The 20,039-nt window shown below is 48.4% G+C and overlaps 1 protein-coding gene across 4 annotated transcripts in view; it reads right to left on the reverse strand.

Annotated features, from left to right (window-relative positions):
• LOC141069332 (membrane-spanning 4-domains subfamily A member 4A-like) overlaps positions 1-20,039 on the reverse strand; it is a 284,745-nt gene that overhangs the window by 36,670 nt on the left and 228,036 nt on the right. For all 4 annotated transcript variants that reach the window (XM_073558807.1, XM_073558805.1, XM_073558808.1 and 1 more), the window contains exon 6: positions 4,373-4,495. In XM_073558807.1, coding sequence (XP_073414908.1) covers positions 4,373-4,495 — 123 coding nt within the window. The remainder of the gene's footprint in view (positions 1-4,372; positions 4,496-20,039) is intronic.

Consider the following 20,039-nt stretch of genomic DNA (forward strand, 5'->3'; position numbering starts at 1 on the left):
AGATTGACAGAAGGTGTCATGTGGCAGACTGCCCATCAGAGGTCACTAGAGAGCACCGATGGCAGAGATTATGTAACTGTCATTTGAGTGTTACATAACTGCCAGAGGTCAAGGTGACTCTGATTGGGCAGAGGTGACTGTCAGGTGACAGAGGGTGGGGCTACCTGGTCTGTCTGAATAAATACTGAGGTAAGCTTCCAGAAGCTTCAGTCAGCCAGGGGAGCTCACAGGTTAGGAGAGTCTGTCACACAAAGGAGACCCCTCAGAGAGTCTTGACAGTAGAAACGGTCACGGGGGGTGACCCTATAGGACATTGGTCACAGGCAGAGACGGCCTGTGAGGACCTGGATTATTGGTGGACTTTGTAAGGTGAAACGCCGTGGTGGATTGGCCTAGGGCAGCCACGGCGGATAGAGCCAAGAAGTACGCCTGACGGAGAAAGTGTACAAATGAAGGTACGCGGGCCTGTCTGCAGGAGGATAACAGTGTGAAACATCTGTCGTGTTTTGTTCTGGTCGTCGTGAGGGCGGCCAATAAAAGCAAACCTGTTGAATACAATTCCTGCCTCTGTCTCGTGCCTGTCGACGTCAAGAAGCGGGTCAGCCCCCATTCCAGTGAGTACAGCACACCTCCACAGCCTACCAGTCACACCACCTAAATATCACAGCACGCTACCCTCCGCCCCAGCCTGCCACCGGTCTCTACATTTGGCGTAGTCGGCAGCATCCATTGCCGTAAATACAACATCTTCAGCGGTAAGCCTGCGCCAGAAGAATCAAAGGACCCTAAGCTGTGTGGGTTGAAGATTTTATTTTTCCCTGTGGATTACAAAAATTGGACTGTGAATTGCTGGATTTCTGCAGGTGGATCTGGAGTGAAAAAGGCCTTGTTAAAAATGGCTGTGGCAATTTGGCGCCAAAAAGAAGAACAGGAGTTTGCAGCCACCTTGGACTACCAGGAACAGCTGCTAGAGGAGCTGTTGCCGACCGTCTGTGCAGAGTCAACAAGCCTGGAGGCTGGCCCTGCCGGACGGCGGGGTGAAGAACATCTGCTGCTGAAGGAGCTGCGGGATGGACTGTCTGGAGCCGCGGTGCCGGGGAAGGTGAGCGTTACTCCGGCTCAGCCGGCGGCACCGCAAGCAGATCCCGCCCCCATGCCCCGTGTACGAGACGCCGGCCCCCAGCCGCCCCGCCTGACCTCTAGTTCTTCAGTGACCCCGGCCCCGCCCCAGACCACCGCGGCCTACTCACCGGCATCCGCGGCCGCCGCTGCTCCATCCGTGGCCCCTGCTGCGGCCTTCTTGCCAGAGCTCGTGGCCTCCTTGATCCCTGCTGCGGCCAGCTCCACTGCCTACCCGCTGATGCCTGTGGCCACCTCTGTCCCTTCCGTGACTCTGGGTGCGGCCTGCTCCCCAATGTCCGTGGCCGCCTCTGCCCCGTTCTTGGCCCCGACTGCAGCCCGCCCACTGTACTCTGTGGCCTACACCGGACCTTCTGCCTGGGTTGCGGAGATTAATGAACAGAAGGAGGCCAAAGAGTGGGAGGTGTGGGCACTGCTACATAAGGAAGGAGAGGCCGCCATGACTACCCCTCAATCATATGGGCGGCTTGTACATGCTAACACCGCTAAAGGCTATGGGTTCATCTGGGACCTCGCCACCGGCCACAAAGACTACCTCAATGTGACCCCCATTGGACATGGACGAGCTCTGCGGGAGGGAAACCCGGTCTCCTATTACAACGAATACTGCCCCTGCGGCTGCTATACGGTAGCGGTCATCACCTACCCTGAGGGGTATGAGCCTCCATAGAAAGAGACAAGGACTCCTGGGTCTCGGGCATCAGGGACACTCGAGGCCCAGAATATTTCAAGCATCCCAGGGACTTCACTGCTGTGGAGTTCCCTGCTAATTGGTGAAACATCGGCCGCCAGGAGGTGGCCCGGAGTATCCTGCTAAATGGACTGCCGGGGACTGTCATGCACCTTTGCACGACCTGGGGACAGTTCGAAGTCCTCAATTGGGTAATAAGTGCCCACTCTTGGTGTAGTGGGGATGCATACGGGGGGAGTGCTCTCCTCAAAGGAAGGGGGAGCACTAGTGTCCTTGTTTATTAAAAATTTAAAGATGTTATCCTTTATTTAAAAAAAAATGCTTTGCATAATGATACTGGTAGATATAGGCAACAAAACTAGTGAGTAATTTAAGCATAGTATGTTACTTAATGTAGAATGTTGCAAAGAAGAGGGTAAATGTTGTACCCATCAAAAAGTAATGTATGTCGAAGCTATGTGTAATATGTATAGTGAGTTAGAAATGTTATTTGAAAAATGAAAATGTGTATTCAGCAGGTCCCGGGTATGTGGAATATGCCGACCCTGACGATGTTAAGCTGAAAGGATGACGGGACAGAGAGAAGGCAAAATGGAGCGGGTGCCTGATTAAGAGAAGTCTGTGTGACGCAGGTAGGTTTGTGTGACACAGGAGTTTGTGCGTCGCAGAGAGGTCTGTGCGACCAAGAGATTGTGTGACGCAGGGAAGACTGTCTGACAAGAGGGTCTGTGTGACCAAAGGTTTGTGTGACACAGGAGTCTGTGTGATGCAGAGAGGTATGTGTTACCCAGGTGACGACCATGTCAGTACCAGATACTGACACCACTTTCATCCCCGTGCCGCAATTGTCGAGGATGACAATGGTCAAAGGAAGAGAGAATGTGAGGAGGTTGCGCTGGGTACGGTTCTGTCTGTAATGGAGACAGAGAGATTGACAGAAGGTGTCATGCGGCAGACTGCCCATCAGAGGTCACTAGAGAGCACCGATGGCAGAGATTATGTAACTGTCATTTGAGTGTTACATAACTGCCAGAGGTCAAGGTGACTCTGATTGGGCAGAGGTGACTGTCAGGTGACAGAGGGTGGGGCTACCTGGTCTGTCTGAATAAATACTGAGGTAAGCTTCCAGAAGCTTCAGTCAGCCAGGGGAGCTCACAGGTTAGGAGAGTCTGTCACACAAAGGAGACCCCTCAGAGAGTCTTGACAGTAGAAACGGTCATGGGGGGTGACCTTATAGGACATTGGTCACAGGCAGAGACGGCCTGTGAGGACCTGGATTATTGGTGGACTTTGTAAGGTGAAACGCCGTGGTGGATTGGCCTAGGGCAGCCACGGCAGATAGAGCCACGAAGTACGCCTGACGGAGAAAGTGTACAAATGAAGGTACGCGGGCCTGTCTGCAGGAGGATAACAGTGTGAAACATCTGTCGTGTTTTGTTCTGGTCGTCGTGAGGGCGGCCAATAAAAGCAAACCTGTTGAATACAATTCCTGCCTCTGTCTCGTGCCTGTCGACGTCAAGAAGCGGGTCACCCACCATTCCTGTGAGTACAGCACACCTCCGCAGTCTACCAGCCACACCACCTAAATATCACAGCACGCTACCCTCCGCCCCAGCCTGCCACCGGTCTCTACAACACAGACACAACAAGTGACTCACTGACTCACCAATCATTCACCACAGCATTGCAGCTAGGAGCATGGCGCCGTCAGCTTATTTGATTGCAGGGGGACAACACTGTTCTGCCGCCCCCTCTCTTCAGAGAATCTCTGCCGCCTGAGCTGATATCTCACATTGGCTCATGGATGATGCAGCCCTGCACAAGTCTTAACTCTGGTGAGTCAGATTTTTGATTGTATAGTTATCCTTAGTATTTTGTTTTGCTGTTGTATGCAACCAATAAATGCAGTTGCAGCCTTTTGTACCAAACTTGTCTTGTGTGAATGCTGCCTAAGGGTCCCGTTACACATAGCGACGCTTCAGCGATCCCGACAACGATACGACCTGGTAAGGATCGCTGGTACGTTGCTACATGGTCGCTAGTAAGCTGTCAAACAGGCAGATCTACTCAACGACGCAGCAATGATACGGCGATCCGTATAACGACCTCGGTGGTCGTTGGGACCTTGTCACACAGCAGCTATTCTGACAACTCACGCCTGTGTCCCTGAGTTCTGAGTCGCCAATGAGGTCGCTCGTCGTTGTTATGGCGTCAAACAAAGAGATGCATGCTGGCCAGTGAGACACCAACGATCAAAAAATGGCCTAGGACATTCGAGCACGATCAGCGATATCACAGCGGGAGGGTGGGCAGTCGCCGCTATGTGTCACACGTAGCGAGATCGTTGGCGAGGTCGCTGTTGCGTCACAAAACCTGTGATGTTTCAGCGATCTCGCTAACGATCTCACTATGTGTGAAGTACCCTTTAGAGTGCCTGAAGCACCCAGTCTAAACATAGATATGGTGATCCTGTGAGCCAATTCCCCAATCAGGTCACAATATCCACACATTTTATCTAGTGTTATTAGTCTGTACTCTTACCTGAGGACTATTTGAAGAAACCTGTGACAGAGAACGACATCCAAAAATGGAGAGGGATAAGGACACACAAAATAGCAACACATGTAGAATTAGAAGGAAAGATAACACTGCATATCCACCGTTCTGCAAAAACAAAAACAAAATCACTAATAAATTAAGAGTTTTATAATACATGGGTAATTGACTTTTGTATGACAAGCAGAAATGAAGTTGATTTACTTTATTTACTGTTTATCACACGCATGTGAGATTGTCTTGCCCAAAAGAACCATGTGATTTGCAGGCATCTACCGTGTATCTACTGACCATGATATCCTGGCCGTGTTTTGTATACCCTTGTGGCTTGCCTATTATGTCAGAAGAGAAGGAAAAATGTTGTGAGCACATATTAGCTACTATTTGTCTGCTAATTTGCTATGGTTTACTGGTTTATTAAAACAAAAATCTGAATCCTCAAGATACTTAAAAATGTTTTTATCCACCATCTTACATTATGGTAGTGTCACAGGTGTGTCGGGTGTGACAGACAGTCATCCTGGATCCGGTTGTAGAAGGTCATTGTGATTAGCTCTACAAGCACCTTCTTGATTTTTGCATCTCTGTTTTGGTGTGATATCCTTCTCCCTCCAGGACCCAACAGTAACCTCCACCTTCTGCTGCTAATTAACACATCCTTTCTGAAGGTTTAAATACCTTTACTCTCTTCAGCAAGGTACTGGTGTCAGCTCAATTCCCCCCCTTTTTTGGTTGGCAGGACTTGCAGACACTAGGTTTAAATACCTTTAGTCCCTTCAGCAAGGTGTTGGTGTCAGCTTATCCCCTTTTTTTTGTTTGGAAGTACTTGAAGTCGGCTAGTGTCTTCTTGGAGTACTCTTGGAGGATTGCAGTGTTTCCAAGTGGTCTTCTCAAGCTAAGTGTATCCCCTCATTTGTCCATCCCATCCCCTCCCTATCCAGGGCCTATCACTAGGGTCAGGCAGAGATTAGGTTCCTGCTTGGTGATAGCTGCGGAACCTATTTAGGGACGTTTAGGGCAGATAGGGTGTTGCTAGATCTGCCTAGGGGTCTCCACTCCCAACTTTCCTAGTGTTTGGGCTTCTCCTCCCTCTCCCCATTGTTGTGCACTTGCTTCTCCCTCACCCAGTGTGACAGATAGTCCACCATATATTTTTTTCATCTGTCTTGAGCTTGCACACTTTGTACCTGCTGTATTTTTATCATTCTCTTATTTCTGTGCAGTCCGCCTTCCTCCCAGCACAGGATTGTGAAATGCTTGCCCTGTAGTTACGGTACCTGATAGGAGGTTGCATGGTGGTCTCATGTGACAATGAGCTGTTAGGGCATGTACACATGATGCCATTTACAGGTGGATTCCATTTAGAATCTGACTTAAAAAGCACTGCAAAACCGCCACAAGAATGAATATAGCGAACATCAAGGTCAAAACAACATTGCTGTGCATATTTTCTGTCTTATGTCATTGTCTTTAGCTGCTTCTGGATTCGTAAACCATGAAGCAGTTAAAGGGAACCTGTGATGTCCCCAAATGCTATTAATCTGCAGATATTGGATTATTCTGCAGGTTAATAGCCTACTAAAACCGTCTGGCTACCAGGAGGAAATGATCTTTACGACTCTTGGCAGCCTTCGACTTTCAGTCTCCACTCGTTAGATAGTGACCAGCAGCTGTAAACATGCCCCATCACTGACTGACAACTGACTCTACACTTATGCACTACGGAGCTGGCTGTCAGCTGAGGCACTAAGCATTTTGACCTCTTTGACTGAAAGCTAGAAGCTGCCGATTTGGTATAGGTGAAATAGTACATGGGGTGGTAACAATAGGTGAGTGTCTTGTGTCCAACACCCTGGCACATTCTTAGAGAAAACACAAGTGCTCTGTGCGTGCGTCTGCTGGTAGTGTTGCTATTGGCATCTTCACTTTCAGGTCAGTTCCATTCCACTCCTTACCAGGTCCATTAGACTTCAAGACAAGGTCACCAGGCACATTCTTAAAAACAAGATGCTCTTTACTTGGCAACAGACATAAATACACAAGGCAGCAGGCAGTACACTTTACAACTTCTGTCTCATACAGAGTTATGTTCTTATCGTTTCTGACGATAGCACTTTATATGTGGATGGTAAACAAGCAGTACAAATAAGGCAAACGTCCCTCTCCCCAGTGCAGGGACACATGGGTCAATAAGTTATGCGGTGAACCCTGCACCCAAACAGCAGTCTGTGATCTCTTACAAGAGCTGCTCCTAGAGCAGCTTCCATCTTCTGTGTCCTCAGCTGAGCAGCACCCTTCCTTCACAGGACCCCCCACGTCTGGCCAATACTGGACTCACTTCTTAATTTACTTTTCCCACTAATGAGTTTCACTCACTTGCCTGCTGGACTGGATCTCAGTCACCTCTTAAGTTTTGCAATGATTCTTGTTGCCTTGTAACTTCCAGCTCCATACTAGTTCTGCTCCTCCCAAGAACTCTGCACACTCACATCCCTTCTTAACTTAAACTGACTAATCTCTTAGTGTTTCTGAATCTACCCAGAGAGTCCCAATCCTGTACCCACTATGGGCCATCCTTAAAGATAACTCTCACATAACTGTCTCAGTTTCACTGTTGCTGGGAAACCTTAACCTTTCACCCAGATCTGTACAAGAGTGAAAAGGATGACAGTGACATCTTGTGATAGTTGGTAAGTACTGCAGCACACAAGGAAATTAAAAATTGTTAACACAAGAAAATATATAATATATTTCACACAACAATAACCATTAGCACCTTGCCTTGACGTCTTCTGGGGTGGAACAGGACTCATTGTCCACCCTTTTACATAGGGACTATTTCTACCCTGTAGGCTAAACAGCTCTTGAATACTATTAACTTGCAGATTTACCTCATATCAGATTTACGCCATATCTGCAGGTTAATAGCGCTTTCTGACATGACAGGTTCCCTTTACAAAAAGGAACATGTTCATTCTTCTCATTTTATTTACTATAGGGTAAAATGAAGAGAAAAGACACCACTAGATGAACAACCAGAACAAAATCTATAGCAAAGTCACCAGTGAAGCTGCTTCAGGAAAAATATCACCAGTAGAGTTGAGCGAAACGGGTCGAAAAATTTCAAAAGTCGCCGACTTTTGGCCAAGTCGGGTTTCATAAAACGAAACCGGACCCTAGGATGAGGTCGGCCACGAGGTCGGCGACTTACACGCCAAAGTCGCGTTTCAAAAGTTTGTTTTGCGCTCTTTTTCAGCCAATCAGGATCCACGGACACTGTGGGCAACGTGATGACATAGGCACGGGTCACCAACATCTTTCAGAAGGGCATGCAAGTGATTGGCTTGCTTTGGTGGGCGTCACAGGGGGTATAAAAGGGCGTGCACGCCGACCGCCATCTTACTTCTGCCGATCTTAGCATAGGGAGAGGTTGCTGCTGATTCTGTAGGGAGAGCGTTAGGCAGGGAAGAAGAAAAAAAAACTGCTTCTGCTGCTAGCGATTGTGCCTGTACAACACACCAGTCACTGTGTGTGCAGTGCCAGGGGAGGCTATATTGTGGTGTATCAGTGGTGTTGGTTGTTGGGCTGCCTTCTAAGGCTTCCTGACAGCTGCATTGCTGTTTACCCACTGCTCTGCAAACTGCTTTTTTAAAAGCAATCCCAATTTTTTTTTTGTCCTGCTGAGGTACTGAGCGTGCATTTTTTTACACCATACAGCGGTGTACGCTCCTCACACAGTACCGTGTAACGGCTGTTATCACAGCCACAGTGAAGCTATCTGTGTCACTCTGTGAGAATAAGTCGAGGACATGTTCTGTTCTTACAGACCTGCACTCTAGGGAGATTCCTACTCTGCCCAATTCTACATACACCTTGTAGTTTGTGATACACCAGCCAATTTCTGCCTGTGACATAGCGCTGTGATATTCAGTGGGCCTCACAAAATCCAAAAGTGTCCAGTGTCCACAAGTGTCTGCAGAAATTCAAAATCTCCCTTATCCTCTAGTCACTTTGGTCAGCTGTGCCATCGAGCCTGTGACATAGCGCTCAGATATTCAGTGGGCCTCACACAATCCAAAAGTGTCCAGTGTCTGCAGAAATTCAAAATCTCACTTATCCTCTAGTCACTTTGGTCACAGCTGTGCCATCGAGCCTGTGACATAGCGCTCAGATATTCAGTGGGCCTTACACAATCCAAAAGTGTCCAGTGTCCACAAGTGTCTGCAGAAATTCAAAATCTCCCTTATCCTCTAGTCACTTTGGTCACAGCTGTGCCATCGACCCTGTGACATAGCTCTCAGATATTCAGTGGGCCTCACACAATCCAAAAGTGTCCAGTGTCTGCAGAAATTCGAAATCTCACTTATCCTCTAGTCACTTTGGTCACAGCTGTGCCATCGAGCCTGTGACATAGCGCTCAGATATTCAGTGGGCCTCACACAATCCAAAAGTGTCCAGTGTCCACAAGTGTCTGCAGAAATTCAAAATCTCCCTTATCCTCTAGTCACTTTGGTCACAGCTGTGCCATCGAGCCTGTGACATAGCGCTCAGATATTCAGTGGGCCTCACACAATCCAAAAGTGTCCAGTGTCCACTAGTGTGAGCAGAAATTCAAAATCTCACTTATCCTCTAGTCACTTTGGTCACAGCTGTGCCATCGAGCCTGTGACATAGCGCTCAGATATTCAGTGGGCCTCACACAATCCAAAAGTGTCCAGTGTCCACAAGTGTCTGCAGAAATTCAAAATCTCACTTATCCTCTAGTCACTTTGGTCACAGCTGTGCCATCGAGCCTGTGACATAGCGCTCAGATATTCAGTGGGCCTCACACAATCCAAAAGTGTCCAGTGTCCACTAGTGTGAGCAGAAATTCAAAATCTCACTTATCCTCTAGTCACTTTGGTCACAGCTGTGCCATCGAGCATGTGACATAGCGCTCAGATATTCAGTGGGCCTCACACAATCCAAAAGTGTCCAGTGTCCACTAGTGTGAGCAGAAATTCAAAATCTCACTTATCCTCTAGTCACTTTGGTCACAGCTGTGCCATCGAGCCTGTGACATAGCGCTCAGATATTCAGTGGGCCTCACACAATCCAAAAGTGTCCAGTGTCCACAAGTGTCTGCAGAAATTCAAAATCTCACTTATCCTCTAGTCACTTTGGTCACAGCTGTGCCATCAAGCCTGTGACATAGCGCTCAGATATCCAGTGGGCCTCACACAATCCAAAAGTGTCCAGTGTCCACAAGTGTCTGCAGAAATTCAAAATCTCCCTTATCCTCTAGTCACTTTGGTCACAGCTGTGCCATCGAGCCTGTGACATAGCGCTCAGATATTCAGTGGGCCTCACACAATCCAAAAGTGTCCAGTGTCCACTAGTGTGAGCAGAAATTCAAAATCTCACTTATCCTCTAGTCACTTTGGTCACAGCTGTGCCATCGAGCCTGTGACACAGCGCTCAGATATTCAGTGGGCCTCACACAATCCAAAAGTGTCCAGTGTCCACTAGTGTGAGCAGAAATTCAAAATCTCACTTATCCTCTAGTCACTTTGGTCACAGCTGTGCCATCGAGCCTGTGACATAGCTCTCAGATATTCAGTGGGACTCACACAATCCAAAAGTGTCCAGTGTCCACAAGTGTCTGCAGAAATTCAAAATCTCCCTTATCCTCTAGTCACTTTGGTCACAGCTGTGCCATCGAGCCTGTGACATAGCGCTCAGATATTCAGTGGGCCTCACACAATCCAAAAGTGTCCAGTGTCCACTAGTGTGAGCAGAAATTCAAAATCTCACTTATCCTCTAGTCACTTTGGTCACAGCTGTGCCATCGAGCCTGTGACACAGCGCTCAGATATTCAGTGGGCCTCACACAATCCAAAAGTGTCCAGTGTCCACTAGTGTGAGCAGAAATTCAAAATCTCACTTATCCTCTAGTCACTTTGGTCACAGCTGTGCCATCGAGCCTGTGACATAGCTCTCAGATATTCAGTGGGACTCACACAATCCAAAAGTGTCCAGTGTCCACAAGTGTCTGCAGAAATTCAAAATCTCACTTATCCTCTAGTCACTTTGGTCACAGCTGTGCCATCGAGCCTGTGACATAGCGCTCAGATATTCAGTGGGCCTCACACAATCCAAAAGTGTCCAGTGTCCACTAGTGTGAGCAGAAATTCAAAATCTCACTTATCCTCTAGTCACTTTGGTCACAGCTGTGCCATCGAGCCTGTGACATAGCGCTCAGATATTCAGTGGGCCTCACACAATCCAAAAGTGTCCAGTGTCCACTAGTGTGGGCAGAAATTCAAAATCTCACTTATCCTCTAGTCACTTTGGTCACAGCTGTGCCATCGAGCCTGTGACATAGCGCTCAGATATTCAGTGGGCCTCACACAATCCAAAAGTGTCCAGTGTCCAAAAGTGTCTGCAGAAATTCAAAATCTCACTTATCCTCTAGTCACTTTGGTCACAGCTGTGCCATCAAGCCTGTGACATAGCGCTCAGATATTCAGTGGGCCTCACACAATCCAAAAGTGTCCAGTGTCCACAAGTGTCTGCAGAAATTCAAAATCTCCCTTATCCTCTAGTCACTTTGGTCACAGCTGTGCCATCGAGCCTGTGACATAGCGCTCAGATATTCAGTGGGCCTCACACAATCCAAAAGTGTCCAGTGTCCACTAGTGTGAGCAGAAATTCAAAATCTCACTTATCCTCTAGTCACTTTGGTCACAGCTGTGCCATCGAGCCTGTGACATAGCGCTCAGATATTCAGTGGGCCTCACACAATCCAAAAGTGTCCAGTGTCTGCAGAAATTCAAAATCTCACTTATCCTCTAGTCACTTTGGTCACAGCTGTGCCATCGAGCCTGTGACATAGCGCTCAGATATTCAGTGGGCCTCACACAATCCAAAAGTGTCCAGTGTCCACTAGTGTGAGCAGAAATTCAAAATCTCACTTATCCTCTAGTCACTTTGGTCACAGCTGTGCCATCGAGCCTGTGACATAGCGCTCAGATATTCAGTGGGCCTCACACAATCCAAAAGTGTCCAGTGTCCACTAGTGTGAGCAGAAATTCAAAATCTCACTTATCCTCTAGTCACTTTGGTCACAGCTGTGCCATCGAGCCTGTGACATAGCGCTCAGATATTCAGTGGGCCTCACACAATCCAAAAGTGTCCAGTGTCCACAAGTGTCTGCAGAAATTCAAAATCTCACTTATCCTCTAGTCACTTTGGTCACAGCTGTGCCATCGAGCCTGTGACATAGCGCTCAGATATTCAGTGGGCCTCACACAATCCAAAAGTGTCCAGTGTCCACTAGTGTGAGCAGAAATTCAAAATCTCACTTATCCTCTAGTCACTTTGGTCACAGCTGTGCCATCGAGCCTGTGACATAGCGCTCAGATATTCAGTGGGCCTCACACAATCCAAAAGTGTCCAGTGTCCACAAGTGTCTGCAGAAATTCAAAATCTCACTTATCCTCTAGTCACTTTGGTCACAGCTGTGCCATCGAGCCTGTGACATAGCGCTCAGATATTCAGTGGGCCTCACACAATCCAAAAGTGTCCAGTGTCCACTAGTGTGAGCAGAAATTCAAAATCTCACTTATCCTCTAGTCACTTTGGTCACAGCTGTGCCATCGAGCCTGTGACATAGCTCTCAGATATTCAGTGGGCCTCACACAATCCAAAAGTGTCCAGTGTCCACAAGTGTCTGCAGAAATTCAAAATCTCACTTATCCTCTTATCACTTTGGTCACAGCTGTGCCATCGAGCCTGTGACATAGCGCTCAGATATTCAGTGGGCCTCACACAATCCAAAAGTGTCCAGTGTCCACTAGTGTGAGCAAAAATTCAAAATCTCACTTATCCTCTAGTCACTTTGGTCACAGCTGTGCCATCGAGCCTGTGACATAGCGCTCAGATATTCAGTGGGCCTCACACAATCCAAAAGTGTCCAGTGTCCACTAGTGTGAGCAGAAATTCAAAATCTCCCTTATCCTCTAGTCACTTTGGTCACAGCTGTGCCATCGAGCCTGTGACGTAGCGCTCAGATATTCAGTGGGCCTCACACAATCCAAAAGTGTTCAGTGTCCACTAGTGTGAGCAGAAATTCAAAATCTCCCCTGTCCTATAGACACCTTGTACCTTGTTTTACATTACTATATAGTTTGTTGGATTTTGTCTACATTTCTACCAAAAATGAGGAAGGCTGGTGGAAGAGGCCGTGGAATTGGGCGGGGGTTGGCAGCTGGTAATGATGGTGTTGGTGGTGGATCTGATGGTAGTGGCAAGAGCAAAATAGGACCGAATGCAGGAGGTGTTGAGCCTGCGTCATCGTCTGGCTCCTTAAGGCTTCGAAGGCTTAGTTTTCTAGGAGTTGGCAAACCGCTTTTAAAGCCAGAGCATCAGGAAAAAGTTTTGTCTTACATTGCTGACTCAGCCTCCAGCTCTATCGCCTCCTCTTCTTCAGTTGTAAAAAGTAAAAGCACTGAGTCGTCATTGGAGGCTCATGTTCATGAACCACACCTTTCCTTGTGTCCTTCACCCCAACCAAGATTGAAGGATGATGCAGGCCATACTACTGATTACTCCATGGAGCTGTTTTCACATACCATGCCTGGATTATCAAGTCAAATGGTGAATTACCCAGGCCAAGATGAATCTGACATGGAGTGCACTGATGCACAGCCGCTGATGGATGATTCTGCTGGTACATTCACTCAGAGCACTACATTGTCCTCGCAGTGTACAGAGCCAGATTCTGACCCTGATGAGACTCAGGTGCCCCTTCCCGCACACTATACCACCATACATGGTGACAAAGAGGAAGGTGCACATGACATTGAAGAGGAGGTGATGGATGACCCAGTTGTTGACCAGATTGGCATCCATTGGGGGAAGAGGGTGCTGCTTCCAATAGCTCAGATGAGGAGCATCCACAGCAGACATCGACATCGCAACAGCTGTTATCTGGCAGGCCCGGAGCACTCCAAAGACAGGTTCCAAAAATCAAAAGAGTTGCTGGACAGATTGTCCAGAGGGTCAAAACATCACAGCGTGCTAGGCCGCAAAATGTCTGCCAAAGTAGGAAGAGTGCAGTGTGGCACTTTTTTGAACAAAATCCTCATGATCAGGCCAAGGTTATCTGTAAGAAGTGCGCAAAGACCTTTAGCCGAGGGAAAAATCTGAAAAATTTGAATACCAGTTGCATGCTTAGACATTTAACCAGCATGCACTTGCAAGCGTGGACACAACACCAAACCTCAAGTGCCACATGTGCAACTGATCACAACGAAGGTAGTCAGCAACGCTACATTGTTTCCCCCACTGTAAGCCCACCGGTTAGCACAGCAGCAAATGTTGAGGTGTCGTTGCAAGGCCACAGCAGTCAGGGAATCCCACTGTTATATCAACGAAAGACTGATTCTAGGCCATCAGAAAGAACACCAACTCCATCACCATCATCAACGCTCTCTCAGTCCGCCCTGTCCACCGCTACTTCCACCATATGCAGCTCTCAAGTCCAGCTCACCCTCCCAGACACTATGAGTAGGTCAAGAAAGTACTCAGTCTCTCATCCGCGTACACTGGGTTTGAACGCCCACATTGCCAAACTAATCTCGTTTGAGATGATGCCCTTTCGGTTGGTGGAAAGCGCAGCTTTCCGCGAACTCATGGCCTATGCAGTACCACGCTATGACCTACCTAGTCGCCACTTCTTCTCTCGCAAAGCCATCCCAGCCCTCCACCATCATGTGAAAGACTGCATTGTCCATGCACTCAAGCAGTCAGTGAGCGGAAAGGTGCACCTCACAACTGATGCATGGTCCAGTCGGCATGGCCAGGGCCGTTACGTGTCCATCACTGCGCACTGGGTTAATGTGGTGGATGCAGGGTCCACAGGGGACAGCAGTGGTGGGACAGTGCTGCCTAGCCCATGGTATAGGAAACAGTTGGCTGTAGGCGTTCGACCCTCCTCCTCCTCCTCCTCCAGAAGCGAAAGCTCGTCCACAGAGCGCCGTCGTACGAGCACTCCATCTGCAGCTGCCACTGTTGCACACGAGGTGTCCCCCTATCGAGCAGCTAGTGGAAAGCGCCAGCAGGCTGTGTTGCAGATGATGTGTTTGGTCGACAGACACACCGCCGAGGTGCTGGCCGAGTACTTGAAGTGACAAACTGAGTCATGGCTGGGCAGTGTACATCTTGAGGCAGGCAAGGTAGTTAGTGATAACGGCCGTAATTTTGTGGCAGCCATAGCCCTTTCAGAACTCAGCCACATACCTTGCTTGGCTCACACCTTGAACCTGGTGGGGCAGTGCTTCCTCAAAAATTATCCGGAGTTAACAGCCCTGCTCCAGAAGGTGCGAAGACTGTGCGCGCACATCCGCCGGTCGCCTGTACACTACGTTCGTATACAGAAGCTGCAGCGATTGCTCCACCTTCCCAACCACCGCCTCATTATCGACATTGCAACAAGGTGGAACTCCACCCTGCACATGGTGGAGCGGCTGTGCGAGCAGATGCAGGCCATAATGCATTTGTGGGAGGATACACGGCCAGGCACTTTGAGAGCAGACATGGAGTTGACAGGTGTGCAGTGGTCGAAGCTGAAAGACCTCTAAAGTCCTTCAGTGTTTTGAGGAATGCACACGGCTGGTAAGCGCAGACGACGCCATCCTAAGCATGAGCATCCCACTTATGCGTTTTCTCATGCAAACTTTGACGCACCTTAAGGAGCAGGCTTCTGCAGCCAATGTTGATGAGGAGGAAGAGGAGGAGGGAATCCTTGATGACATTCAGCCATTGTCTGCTCAGGGACCTCTCCTGGACGAGGTGGAGGAAGAGGAGGAGGAGGAGTTGGATGATGGTGATGATTACTTAGGGGAGGAGGATGCATCTCATGGGGCAAGTGAAAATGTTGGCGTGGCAAGGTCTGGTACAGGGTTTGTGCGTGACTGGAGGGATGTGGATTTGCCAGAAAGTGCTCCTCCAACCAGCACTCGCAGTGCATCATTGACACCGGTAACATTGGCCCACATGTCAGATTATGCCTTGCAGATCCTAAAAAGGGACCCCCGCATTGCCAAAATGATGAACGATGACGACTACTGGTTGGCCAGCATCCTGGATCCATGCTATAAAGGCAAATTACAAAACATCATGCCACAGGAGAACCTTGACCTAATATTGGCTAATAAACAAGCAACTCTGGTAAATCGGTTGCTTGAGGCATTCCCAGCACACAGCAGCGGTAATGGTTCTCACACGAGCCGTACGGGCCGGGGTCAGCTTGGCAGAGGTGTTCGTGGTGCACACAGCAGAAGTGGCGTTGGAGACAGGGGTTTCATGACAATGTTGTGGACTGATTTTTCAAGTACCGCTCACACAACTGGTAATACTGCATCGATGGAAAGTGACAGGAGACAGCAGTTGTCAACTATGGTTACAAACTACTTTTCCTCCCATATCGATGTTCTCCCACACAGGTCATTCCCCTTTGACTATTGGGCCGCTAAACTGGACACCTGGCCTGAATTGGCACAATATGCCTTAAAGGAGCTCGCTTGCCCAGCTGCAAGTGTGCTATCGGAAAGAGTCTTCAGTGCAGCTGGATCAATCCTGACAGAAAAAAGGACCCATCTGTCAACCCAAAATGTGGATGATCTAACCTTCATTAAAATGAACCACGCATGGGTTTCCAAGGATTTTGTCCCACCTTCCCCTGATGACACATAGGGTGACAGAAAAATGGCTTGCTTTGGTCCACCTCTTCCTGGGACTTGACCTATTTCACCTTTTGCATCAGCTGAATGTCCAACATCAACATATGCCATTTTCTAAAACTCCCTAACTGTGCTGCCTCCCCCCCCATGGCCGGGGTCACCACCTAGCGCTTGACACCGTGCGAGTGCCGTTGCCCTGGACAGGTGGGTAGGCCGACTCTTGGGCGCGGGCACTGGCACAGGGTCCCTCATAGTGCAATCAAGTGTCTCTGACGGTGGTGGTGCACACCCGCCGTCAGACACACCACCGTACTATGAGGGGCCCAGTGCCAGTACCGACGCCCACGAGTGGGCCCCCCTTGCTTGGGCAGGGCCCCAGCATTTGCAATCTTTACCTCTCCCTGCTCCTCCGCTGTGTAGTCTGGGCCGTCAAATCCATACTGTGCCTGACACTGTTTGAGCCTGCCTCCTGATGTATAGACATATATTTTGAATGTGTACGCTATCCATACATGTTATCTGGGGATACGGTACCCTTTCTAACCTTTGTGCAATCACGTGCAATCCATACTGGGCCTAACACCGTCTGAGCCTGCCTCCTGATGTATAGACATATATTTTGAATTTGTACGCTATCCATACATGTTATCTGGGGATACGGTTCCCTTTCTAACCTTTGTGCAATCACGTGCAATCCATACTGGGCCTAACACCGTCTGAGCCTGCCTCCTGATGTATAGACATATATTTTGAATGTGTACGCTATCCATACATGTTATCTGGGGATACGGTACCCTTTCTAACCTTTGTGCAATCACGTGCAATCCATACTGGGCCTAACACCGTCTGAGCCTGGCTCCTGATGTATAGACATATATTTTGAATGTGTACGCTATCCATACATGTTATCCTGGGATACGGTACCCTTTCTAACCTTTGTGCAATCACGTGCAATCCATACTGGGCCTAACACCGTCTGAGCCTGCCTCCTGATGTATAGACATATATTTTGAATGTGTACGCTATCCATACATGTTATCTGGGGATACGGTACCCTTTCTAACCTTTGTGCAATCACGTGCAATCCATACTGGGCCTAACACCGTCTGAGCCTGCCTCCTGATGTATAGACATATATTTTGAATGTGTACGCTATCCATACATGTTATCTGGGGATACGGTACCCTTTCTAACCTTTGTGCAATCACGTGCAATCCATACTGGGCCTAACACCGTCTGAGCCTGGCTCCTGATGTATAGACATATATTTTGAATGTGTACGCTACCCATACATGTTATCCGGGGATACGGTACCCTTTCTAACCTTTGTGCAATCACGTGCAATCCATACTGGGCCTAACACCGTCTGAGCCTGCCTCCTGATGTATAGACATATATTTTGAATGTGTACGCTATCCATACATGTTATCTGGGGATACGGTACCCTTTCTAACCTTTGTGCAATCACGTGCAATCCATACTGTGCCTGACACCGTCTGAGCCTGCCTCCTGATGTATAGACATATATTTTGAATGTGTACGCTATCCATACATGTTATCTGGGGATACGGTTCCCTTTCTCACCTTTGTGCAATCACGTGCAATCCATACTGGGCCTAACACCGTCTGAGCCTGCCTCCTGATGTATAGACATATATTTTGAATGTGTACGCTATCCATACATGTTATCTGGGGATATGGTACCCTTTCTAACCTTTGTGCAATCACGTGCAATCCATACTGGGCCTAACACCATCTGAGCCTGCCTCCTGATGTATAGACATATATTTTGAATGTGTACGCTATCCATACATGTTATCTGGGGATACGGTTCCCTTTCTAACCTTTGTGCAATCACGTGCAATCCATACTGGGTCTAACACCGTCTGAGCCTGCCTCCTGATGTATAGACATATATTTTGAATGTGTACGCTATCCATACATGTTATCTGGGGATACGGTACCCTTTCTAACCTTTGTGCAATCACGTGCAATCCATACTGGGCCTAACACCGTCTGAGCCTGCCTCCTGATGTATAGACATATATTTTGAATGTGTACGCTATCCATACATGTTATCTGGGGATACGGTTCCCTTTCTAACCTTTGTGCAATCACGTGCAATCCATACTGGGCCTAACACCGTCTGAGCCTGCCTCCTGATCTATAGACATATATTTTGAATGTGTACGCTATCCATACGTGTTATCTGGGGATACGGTACCCTTTCTCACCTTTGTGCAATCACGTGTAATCCATACTGGGCGTGAGAACGGCTGGCGAGCTGTTAAGCAAGCTACAGCACCTGTGGTTTGCACACGTAAGTTTTTCATTTTTTCAGGAATGACAGTTAGGCCTAATTCCGGAACTGCGGTCGACTTGCACTTACTGGGAAATCATTGTTCGCGGGTAATAATTGTAATCAGTGATCCCCATCACTAACGTTGTTCAGCGGGTTATCTGCACCTGTAAGCGACAAACGCAGGCCTTTTCAATGTAGCGCACATGCAGCCACGGACACGTAAGGGCATGACACACCAGTTATTGGCCAATCTCATGTGCCAGAGCCTCACGTGTCCCTCTAGTAAGCCGGACTCGGACCGCGGGGCATGACGTAGTCTCATTCGTTGACGGAATTAAGCTTGCAATGTGTGCATCTGTTCTGTAGCTGGCATGGTTGAGGTTTCCCAGGTGGAGTCGAATTTAACCGTAGGCTCCACTCCTGGTGGTGCCCTTCTGGACATTCCTTTAAGGTTCAGCTTTGCAACCATACTGCCCACGTAAAACAAACACTTTGCCTTCATGAACGCTGTTTGGAGGGTCATGACTCATGGGAATAATGCAACCCAATTAGTTAACCTGCTAGAGAGATCCTTCGTTGCTCCCAAGCATGACATCACAATCCCTAGGAAGAAGGAAATGCCACTGTGGCGACCGTACTCCTGGGGGCGACACAAGTGCACTGATGCCCAGCCACTGCTCGATGAATCTGCTGGTACATTGACCCAGACCACTACATTCCCCTCGCACGCTACACGGCCTGAATCTGACCCTGATGAAACTCAGGTTACCCTTCCAATATGCAGTTCCATCTTACACGGTGACAAAGAGGAAGCTGCAGATGAAAGTGCAGGTTCGGCCCACCCGCCATCAGACACACCACCGTACTATCAGGGGCCCTGTGCCAGAGCCGTCGCCAATGAGTGGGCCCCCCCTGCTTGCTCAGGATCACAGCACTTGCAAAGTTGAAATACTGTGCAGTGAGATGGAAGATGGGGACGACGAGGAGTCCAGACAAGTACAGGGATTCCCTAGCGAGGAGACTTATTTGATTGTTTTCAATGTTGGGACAGCAATTTTTGGGGAGCACTATACTCTGGAGAATGATAGATGGGGCCCACCATACACTGGAACATTCCAAAGGTGGACATCAGACACTGGAGCAGCATTTACAGGGCCCATTATACACTAGAGCATTAGAAATGGGGCCCATTATGTTTGGAGCATTATTTGGGCCCATAAGACAGTGGAGCTTCATCCATGGGGACCAACATATACTGTAGCATTATGTGGAGCTCATCATATACTGTTTCAAACATTATATGGGACCAATGATTCTGTATGGAGAAATAGATGGGCCTCGTCATGAGATGTAAAAAGTGAAGTATTTTTCATTGTACTATACCGCTATTTCTCTGCCGTATCGGAGCATGATGAGTTGTGGTATGTGTAAAAGGGGCGCTCTTTCGCCCAGGGCACATGAAAACCTGGAGCCAGCCCTCCCCCCCCACAGTCTGTAGCCAAATAACCCCCATTTTTCAGTGCGTAACTTGTATTATGAAGTTAATTAAGGTTGACAAGCTTAAGTAAGAAGAATTGATGCTTTTGGCATTCAAATGGGCACTGTTGGTGTGTTTCCTGTCCTCCTC

Source organism: Dendrobates tinctorius, unplaced genomic scaffold (genome assembly GCF_039654945.1).
Source record: "Dendrobates tinctorius isolate UK_male_01 unplaced genomic scaffold, ASM3965494v1 ptg000258l, whole genome shotgun sequence".
Taxonomy (NCBI): Eukaryota; Metazoa; Chordata; class Amphibia; order Anura; family Dendrobatidae; genus Dendrobates; species Dendrobates tinctorius.